At 43.1% G+C, this 10,236-nt stretch overlaps 1 protein-coding gene across 2 annotated transcripts in view; it reads right to left on the bottom strand.

The window, feature by feature from the left end:
• Positions 1 to 1,459: 1,459 nt before the first annotated feature.
• Positions 1,460 to 10,236, bottom strand: part of SEL1L3 (SEL1L family member 3) — a 108,258-nt gene continuing 99,481 nt past the window's right edge. For both annotated transcript variants that reach the window (XM_025290229.3, XM_025290228.3), the window contains one exon: positions 1,460 to 2,634. In XM_025290229.3, coding sequence (XP_025146014.2) covers positions 2,495 to 2,634 — 140 coding nt within the window. In that variant the 3' untranslated portion in view covers positions 1,460 to 2,494. The remainder of the gene's footprint in view (positions 2,635 to 10,236) is intronic.

Below are 10,236 nucleotides of genomic sequence, written 5' to 3'. Positions count from 1 at the left end.
TTATAGGAGATGTCAGGAAATCTAATGTGAAAACAAGGAGGGCAGAATTGGGCAGAGAGAGAATTGGAGCTAGAATGAGGGTGCCACCAAGGGGGTGTTCTGGAACTGGGGTGGCCCTTCAAGCACTGTTCCAAATTGAGGCAAGGAGCCTTTGTTTTCCTACACCAATCATTACCAAGGTGAAGGAGGGGTGATGATTTTTTTACCCTCTAAGGAATGTTTGGAAATGTCAGACCTTTTTTGGCCGTCACAACAGGCCTACGAAGGGGTGTGTGTGTTGGGGGGGTGCATGCACTACTGGCTTGTAATGGGTAGAGACCAGTGATGCTGCTGCAGTGCGTCCTAATGCCCAAGACAGGCAACCCTCCTCCACCGCCCCACGACAAAGAAGCGCCTGACCCCGGATGTCAGTAGTGCTGAGACTGTGCAAACCTCCCTCCCGGCATTAACAAGTCATTGGCCCTGAGCTGCATGTGGAAAGGTTTTCTGTCCTGATGGCACTGATGGCAGTTCCCAGCGAGGAGTGCAGCTATGAACCGTCAGTGGCCTATGTTCCCAGCAGCTGGAGAATAGGCATGTTTGCCATGAAGAGCATCTAGGTGGACCAAAGAGCCCTTGATCTGACCCCTCAACTTCTCTTTCTAATAAAAATAACAACCAATCATGTTCAGGGCACTGTCCTGAGAGTTTTACACGTTATCCTACTTGATTGCGTATGTGCTGAATCGCTTCAGTTGTGTCCGTTGTCTCTTTGCAACATTATGTTCTATAGCCTGCCAGGCTCCTCTGTCCATGGGATTCTCCAGGCAAGAACACTGGAATGGGCTGCATTTCCTTCTCCAGGAGATCTTCCCCACCCAGGGGTCCAATGTGAGTCTTCTACACTAGCAGGTGGGTTCTTTATCACCAGCGCCACCTGGGAAGCCCTGTTATCCCACTTAAGCCTCATAAAAAGCCCAAGAGGCAGGTTATATGGCCAATATTTTGTAAAACAGTTATCTAGGACTCAGAGAGGTTAATCACTCACCCCAGATTACAGAGCTAGTAAGCAGCAGAACCATAATTTGTATCCAGGGCTGTCTGACTCCAAAGCCTAATGTTTTCACAAGCAGGAAGGACAATCTTTGCTAAAACAAGAACAGTACACAGAGGAGGAAGAGGATGGCTATAGACTTAGCAGAACTGATAGAAACCCAGCCTCACAACAGCAGAGCCCTGAGACAATGGCTGATACTGTGTGAACATCACAGGGCTCAGCCCCTGAGCTCAGGTTCCCTGGAGAGGAGACTCCTGCCACCTCTCTATCCACAAACGTTAATGGTTACCAGCAATAATCCCTCTCATAAGGGGACTTTTTCTTTTTGCCTCCTTGAGGTGAATGTATGGACTTTAGGACTTTGTACAATGACAACAGTTAACTACAAAAAAATAAAAAAAAAAAGCAGCCACTTCCTAGGAGTCAATGGTATAAAAATAATTTTTATTTACTACTGTAAATAAAGTAGTGCAAAGAGTAGTTTGGACCCACAATATTGCATTACTGATTTATTTACTACCTTAGCAGCATACAGTGTGGGCAGTTGGCTCTTTCTCTTCTCTCTCTCTCTCTCAGACACACACACACACACACACACAAACACACACACACACACAAACACACACACACACACACACGCACACACACACCCCTACGCAGATGCAGGCAGGCATAAGGGGTGGGGAATGAGACTATGAGCTAAAGGCTTGTTTCCTGCATTTTCCACTGCTGCCAGTCTATTCTAATGGGTAATTCATGGAAAATACTACACTTAAATACTAAGAATTTTCTAAATGTCATTTTATGGATTGCAATTGAAAAGTAAACGACATCCAACAGTGTCATTAACTGATTTGGAAGCATTACGACTCTAGAAAAATTCAAGGAGAAAAATGTAAACCCATTTACAAAGCCATTGCCTTTCCTGTGTTTCCAGCCTTAACCTATTCATTTCAAGGTGCCTCAGAAATGCTGGTCTTAGATGTCAAATGGAAATCTGTCCGTGGGACTGTGAAGAGCGGGGCAGTGGCAAACACGCATACCAAATATTATCCAACTGGTAGAGAAGTCACAATTTTCTGCTGTTTTAATAAAATGGAATGAACAAGGGGCTGATTCTTAAAATGCACCTCAGTGTATAAGGATTTGGATACACCACAAGGCAAACTCTGACTCCCTGCACACACAATCATTAGGCATGGACATCCAGAATAACCCAGTTAACCTTCCCAACACACCCCTGTGATCAGGATGCTCCTTGTATTTGTTTGATAACCTTTGGTATAACCACTGTCTGCTCTGGGTATTTCTTTGATTAAAAAAAAAAAAAAGACACCAAGTGCAAAATTCGCATCCAGTTGAGAAGACATTTAAGGTGTATAATGCCCCAGCCACAGCTCTCCAATACCAGTTGTTGAAAGGATTCTCTCTCATCTGGAGAGACCTGCATTGCACAGTTCATCCACGTGGCTCTGGATTGTTGGTGATGGTGGGCTGGTCCTGAGCGGAGGCGTCTGCCGTTGGAGTCACAGCTGGACTTGCAGTGGGGGCCATAGGGTTTGCGGAGGCCCGGGCTGGCATCAGGTGGGAACTGCTGGCTGCAGAGACACGTGCACAACACATGCTGAATCCTCAAAACAGTGTGTACAGGACACACAACCACACCTGGACTCTAGCAAGCCAGAAGAGATGCTGCTCGTCTAGTGTCCTTGATACTATAAACAGATGAGCAACTTAGGACCCATTATCTAGGTTCTTTGGACTTTGGTGTTTCCTCCTATAAAATGGCAATTGGAATAGATATGCAAAGATCTCTGGGAGTCTTAAAATTATGCTGCAAATTCCAGGTAAATATTAAGAAAGAAAGAAAGAGAGGAAAAGAAAGGGAAGAAGGTGGAGGGAAGGAAGGAAGGAAGGAAGGAAGGGAGAAACAACTCTTGGTCTATGTTTTCTATGGTCAGATCTCTCTCTTTTTTTTTTCCACTTGGTATTGATGCTATGGATTATAGCAATCAATCAGAAAAGAGTGTTGGTTTCATTCATATTCTGATTCCATTTGGATGATATACCAAATTTGATTTAAATTGACTTATTTAAGTACATGTATATAAACTTTGGAAAACATAATTACCAGGCTTAATTATTTATCATTCTACCTTTAGTAAGAAGCTTGGACCACCATTAAGATTAGGGAGGCTTATAAAGTTTTATACTTTATGTCAATAGTTTTCAAATGGGGCTAATTTTGATTTCCAGGAGACAGTTGGCAACGTCAGTAGACATTCTTGGTTGTCACAACTGAAGGGTGAGGTGCTACTGGCATTTAGTGGGTAGAAGCCAGGGATGCTGCCTAAGCATCATAAAATGCCTATGCCAGCCTCCCCTACTCTTGTCAACAAGGAATGATTCAGCTCCAAATATCACAAGTGCTGAGGCTGACACACCTGCGTTAGGCACCGAGGTTGAGATATATCCTGGTCCGCCCATAAGACTGGGCTCTGGGACCTGGCTGCCCTGCCTTTAATCAGTGATGTAACCTTGGACAAGTTACCCACTCTCTTTCTGCCTCTAAAAAAAAATGGGCAAAATAAGAATGCTGCTGCTGCTGCTGTGTCGCTTCAGTCGTGTCTGACTCTGTGCAACCCCATAGACGGCAGCCCACCAGGCTTCCCGTCCCTGGGATTCTATGCCTTATTGCCATAAGGACTAAATGAATTAATGTATATTCCGTTCTTAGGACAGTGTTTGGTTTGTCTACATCCTCATTAGATGTTAGCTGTTACTACTAGTGACCTGGCTTACTATGGTAATGTGTTGATTTATCAATTTCTGGGGCCTGGCTGGCAGGACTGATGAAAGCATTTGTTTCTGGGATGCCTATGGCTCACTTTTAGACCCCAAGAGCTTATGAAAATAGCTAAAACTTTGAAGCCAGAAAACCGAGGAGTCACATGGTCTGCCAGTTCCCAGTTGCTGAGCGAGCTTGGGCAAGTTACTCAACCTCTCTGAGCTGCGGTTTCTCTGTCAAATGGGGGTAGTATGACATGTGGCTAGCACAGTGGCCATGCTTTGTGGGAGCAATTGCTAGTTTGCCTTTAAGCAGCGCTCTTAAGTTCTGCAGTCCTTGAGTCGGTAGGTGGGATCACTTTTAAAGGTTCCCAAATGTCCATCCTGAAATGTACCAACTTGCAGAAGATGCCACCAGATGTTGATCATCTGACTTCTAGATAAACTCTTCAAGATTTCCACCTCTGAGAGGCTATTCTAGACAAACCAGGAATGGGCTCCAAAGCCTCTGACCTTTTTGAATATGTAAAGGAATTCTTCAAGGAACCCTCTCCAATATCCACAGAAGACTTTGTGAATCCAGAGACTGTTCTGAAAGAACAAAACAGTGGTCGTGGTGGTGTGGGGTGGGGTTGGTGCCCGGGTGTTGTGTAATGATGTGACACTTCTAAGCCAGAGTCATCACTCTGGCAGGTGACCTAACCATGGCAGGGACTGTGAGACCCGGTGATTCGGTAGAAAGACCATTTGTTGGAGTCAGGAGACCTGTTCTAGGCAAATCACATTTATCAATCACTAGTAGGCAACTTTGGGGTAGATACTGAACGGCAGACATTTCAGTCCTGAGATGATGCTTGAATCTCATAGGCCTTGGTTTCCTCATCTGTAAATTGGGGGGCTTGGATCACATGGTGTCCAAGACCTTCTCAGGACCAAAGATTTATCCTTCTGATGATTCTTTGAGGAAGTCAATGAAGTACTAAGTCACCTATTTTTCCATTTCAAGTTCAGGGAAAATGTTTAAATCACCATGGTAACAAGATAAATCAGCAATCAGTTTTCTGATTAAAACAAAAAAGTGCCAATGTGTAAATGTAGAAAGAATGCATAATTAGCATTTCCACCACTGAAATCTTGTTAGAACGTAATAAAAATGCTCAATGTTTCAGCAGTAAATTTGCTATTATCCATGTGAGAACTCCTCCATTTTCATCAGGAGTTTGCAATCATTGGACAAGCCTTGTCCCCCACAGCGGGTCATAATTTTAGAATGGCCTCTTTGTCTCCACTCACCTGGAATCCATTCTAATTTGATTACCGGACTAGAATCAAGGTAACCAGGAAAACCAGCATGCTGCTTAAAAAATTGCAGAGTGCATTCCAGAGCCAAATAGAAGTGATTTTTGGATTATTTGTTGCTTGGGGAACCATTTCCTGTTCGTTAGTGAGAAAAATCAAGAGTTGGCCCTGGGTTGGCAGACTGCAGTCCATGGACCTAATGTGACTTGCTGCCTGTTTTTGTATAGTTTGCAATCCAAGAATGGTTTTTGCATTTTGAAATGGTTGAATAAAAATCAAAAGAGTACTATTTTATGATATGTGAGAAGTATATGAGATTTAAATAGTCACGTCCACAGTAGCATTTTATTGAAGACCAGTCTCATCATTTGTTTTCCAGTATCATCAATGGATGCTTTCGAACTATAATGAAAGTTGAATAGTTGTGACAGAGACGGCCCTCAAAGGCCCAAATGTTTATTATCTGGCCCTTTTCAGAAAAAGTTCGCCAACCTCTGTCGTGGACCATTGTAGGAAAAATATCTGCTTGCCAGCTCACCAGATGTGAGCATAAAGAAAAGAAGAATAGTAGAGAATATATTGGGTGAATTGGGAGATAATTGAATATTTACAAAGACAGGGGAGGTAGGTGCGGGTAAGGAGGTGAGGGAGGGAAACTCGGAAAATCTGGAGATTAAATCTACTTCATTTGAGCCTCTGGCTCCAGCAGGGCCCAGCTCATGTAGAAAACCCATGTCATTTAAACATTTCTCATGAGTAAAGATACCAGTAGGGCACCAAGGGTAATGAGATAGGAAAAAGTAAAATCTCACCATTAAATCACTCTGACTTTAAAGCTACTGCTTTTTTCATGAGCGCCACTTTGTGACATTTTACTGTAATTTTAGAAGAAACCTCATTAACTGGAAATGGAGAGGACAGGGAAAGAGTAGGAAAAGGTTTAATTAATCTTGATCTTATCATCTTATTCTTTTTAAAAGACCCCTAAATTAACTACTTAGGGGAAACGGGATGAGTTGGCTTAAATTTTGAATTGGCTGACATTGGTTCCAAAGGTGACCCTGTGTCATGCCCGGAGCTGGTAATTCTACAGATCTTGCTCTCTCCTGTGTATTATGTTTAGACATAAAGTTTACACTAATCTGAGGAAGGCAGGACTTTCTCTGAACTGGTCATTACATTGTCTCCCTCTATTCTCCCTTTTACTTTCTGCTAGGCAGCCAGGCTCCATACTTTTTTTGGTCTCAGGGGAGATTTATGGCAAGAGAAATGGAGATGCTCCCAGACACATTTTGGGATTTTCCCCCCTCAAAGCCCAAGTCTATTAAGGCAATTATGCTTGGCATCTTTGACAGGGAGGGAAGAGGAAAAGTGCTTTAGAGATGCAATGAGGTGGGGAAAGGAGGTTTTTGGAGTGTGAGAAAGAGGCTGAGCCTGGCTGGGGGTGTAGCTCAGTGGAGTTCTCTTCTTGCCCTGCAGCAATCTGAGCAAGGAAGAGTTGGGGGAAGAAAGGTTAATGGTGATCAGCTTTGGGACTCATTGATGACTCAGAAGCTGCAAAGCTGAAGGACCCAGAAGGATGCTGTAGGCCCGGGTCAGTGTGTATTCTGTTATCAGACTGATGATCATCTGAGTGGTTAGTGCCACCCAAGACCCATGGACCTTAGTACGTCCCTGGGAGGCATCAGCTTCCAGAAAGATTGAGCCAACTGGGGAAATGCAAGCTAGGAATCAAAAACAATTTCCCTCAAAGGAAAGAAAAGATCTTTTGTGTGTACACAATATTTTTTGTGGACTTATTCTGGTATGCTTGCTAGACTAATTGGTATCTTTGTTCAGCTGGTTTTTGAAAAAGAGTTTAACGTCTTAGAAAGAGTCTAACAGCAAAGAAAAGCATGCTAGACTCTGGTAGTGTTGTGATACTGACTGAGGTAAACAAGCTCTTTAAGCATAGGCGTTACCTGCTGTCAGCGTGCTTTAATGGAAAGGAAAATGCCCCAGAGACCGTTACTCCTTAGGAAGCTACCAGCTAACATTTCTTGAGTCCTAAAGAACCCTATGTTCTTTCCTTTGGCTTTCTCAACTACAATACGAGGTAGGTGTACTATTATGTTTGCTATTTTATTTATTTTTCTTTCTTTTCTTTAAAAAAAATTTTTTTTTGGAGTATAGTTGCATTACAATGTTGTGTTAGTATCTAAGGTACAGCAAAGTGAATCAGCTATATAAATACATATATCCCCTCTTCTTTGGATTTTCTTCTCATTTAGGTCCCCACAGAGCACTGAGTTGAGTTCCCTGAGCCATGCAGTAGGTTCTCATTACTTATCTTTTTTATCCATAGCACCAATAGTGTATATGTCAATCCCAATGTCCCAGTTCATCCTATTCTCCCCCCAGCCCGTCCCGCTTGGTATCATTATGCTTGTTCTCTATTCTGTGTCTCTATTTCTGCTTTGTAAATAAGATGGTCTTCTGCTGTTTTACAGAATGGGAAACCGAGGGACAGAGAGGGTCCCTCCCTTGCCGAAGGTCACACAACTAGCGACAGGCCGGAATCTCAGCAGCCTGAGCTGTCAGCTACTGTCCCGCACCGCTAGCCTTCTGAATGCAGGACAATTTAATGTGGCAAACACAGTGAAATGTTGACTATATATCACAAAGCGAATAAACTCAGGAGGAAAATGAAGGTAGCTGGAGCTGAACGCAAAATGGATGGACAGTTCAATTTAAAGGTCTGGCTATAAATCATTAGTTTTTAAAAACAACTGACAGTAAAAAATGCAAATCACAAAATGACAAAGATCCCTAACTTATGGCACAATCCTCCCACCCAGAGCCTTAACGGAGGCTCTGAGCCCACAAATCCTGTCCCTCTGTACTCTGGCAGTCAGCATCCGGGCTGCATTCCTGCACCAGCTACACCATGGTCAGGGCTACCACCTGCATCTCTACATCCATCCCATTAGGTGGGGCGGCTCATGGACCTTGGCTCATCCAGGAGGTGCCTGGGGCAGAAACTTTGCCCTCTCAGGACCCCTCTGCAGTGCTTCTCTTCTTCTCTGAGCTCCAATCTCCCCTTGCCCCATCACCCAATCAATGATGGAGTACCCTCTTATTTCAAAACTAGGGACAAATCTGTACTTATGTTGAAGACTTAAAAAATATGAAAATAATTTACTACATACTTTAATTCAATGCTAGTCCTAACAGGGCTGGTAGGTACCCCCATGGGGGCATGTTTTGGAAATACCTGCTGCTGCTGCTGCTAAGTCGCTTCAGTCGTGTCCGACTCTGTGCAACCCCATAGATGGCAGCCCATCAGGCTCCCCCGTCACTGGGATTCTCCAGGCAAGAACACTGGAGTGGGTTGCCATTTCCTTCTCCAATGCATGAAAGTGAAAAGTGAAAGTGAAGTCGCTCAGTTGTGTCTGACCCTCAGCGACCCCATGGACTACAGCCTACCAGGCTCCTCCGTCCATGGGATTTTCCAAGCAAGAGTACTGGAGTGGGGTGCCATTGCCTTCTCTAGAGTTTTTGTTTTTACTTCTAGGCCCTTGTGACTCCAAGTATGATCCATAGAATAGCTCTATGGATGCAACCTGAAACCCTGTGTGAAATGCAGGATCTCAGAGGCCACCTCCAGACTGACTGACCTAGAATCTACATTTAACCAGATCCCTGCCTGATTTCTGTGCACACTGAAATTAAGAAGCACGGGGCTAGGATATACATATTGAAATACATGTTATTTTATTATAATTGCTTTCTTTTTTATTTCTTCTTTATATCGCTGTTTATTTTTTAAAAATAAGTATATAGGCAGGTTACTTGTCCTTCATTTCAGGGTACCAGAAAATGTGTTAAAAAATACGTCTTATGTAAGATGACAATGGGTCAGAGGCAGATGGTAGCCCCTGCTGTAAAGTATTGTGACTGTAAAAAAGCTCAGATGTCAGTTGCCCTACATCCTTTCTTGGATTTTATTTTGTGATTTTGGGCAAACCACGTCATTCCTGTAGCCCCCATTTTACCATCTGTAAAATGAAGGGCATAGAATTAAATTATATATATATATATATATATATTCAGACTTCTCTGGTGCTCACCAAAGGGAAGAGGTATGTATATAAAGAAGCAAGTGAAAGAGTTTGAAAAAAGTGAAGAAAAAAGAGAATGAAAGAGCAAAGGATACATAGGAAGGGGAAAACATATCAAAAGGCAGGAGGGACAGGGAGATGGAAATGTGAAGGGACTGATAATGAAGCTATGGAGAAAGGAAAAAAAGATGACTTCTGATAAAAGCCATTCTACCAGCCCATGAATTTTCATGGCTACCAGCTGGCATAAAATCATAAAGACAATTTTCAGCTCCTCTAACGGAATTGCATTTGTAATAATCATAACAATATTTCTACAGAGTAAAAAATGACAAAGATAATTTGAAATGGAAAACACTGACAAGATGCAAAATAAATGTGCTCTACCTGGCAACAAATTTAGGGACGGGACAGAATTTGCATGAGGAAAATTTATCAGCCGGCATGCTACAGGGCATCAAACCTGGAAGGGTTTTTGATGGTTCCTTATTAACCTCCTCAGGTAATCAGGGAAAATGACTCTGTATTAGCCTCTCAGAAGAGTGGCTTCCATCTCACCAACGAATATGTGCTGAAATGCACTCCTTTTGCTTTTCATTATTTGCTACACAAACAACGGCTGTGCCGATGCTCAAACGCCATGTCCAGTCCTAATGTCTCCATTTGTAAATGTCCCTGCCGGTCTTCGTGCATAATTCGGTCCTGGTGTAGCTTCCCAGGTGGTGGGGAATTGGAATTCTTCACTGAGAGGCGTTCGCAAATGTGAGCACCTACTAAGTGTGAGGTCATAAAGGATGAGACCAAGGCCTTCCTCTGACTCAGCTTATGGTCTCATAGGAAAGACAGACACAACAGCGAACTTCATCAAGAGGGTTTTATGTATCAAATAAACACAACAGCTAACATTGAACTACAGTTGTCATTTTAGGGCCATGAGTATTCTTTCCACTGAGCCCTCCTAACAGCCCTGAGAAGTAGCTACTGTTATAACTTTATTTTACTGATGAGAAATTA

The sequence above is a fragment of the Bubalus bubalis genome, chromosome 7 (genome assembly GCF_019923935.1).
Source record: "Bubalus bubalis isolate 160015118507 breed Murrah chromosome 7, NDDB_SH_1, whole genome shotgun sequence".
NCBI classification, from domain to species: domain Eukaryota; kingdom Metazoa; phylum Chordata; class Mammalia; order Artiodactyla; family Bovidae; genus Bubalus; species Bubalus bubalis.
The sequence above is the reverse complement of the archived record's forward strand: the minus strand, read 5'-3'. Positions and strand labels throughout refer to the sequence as shown.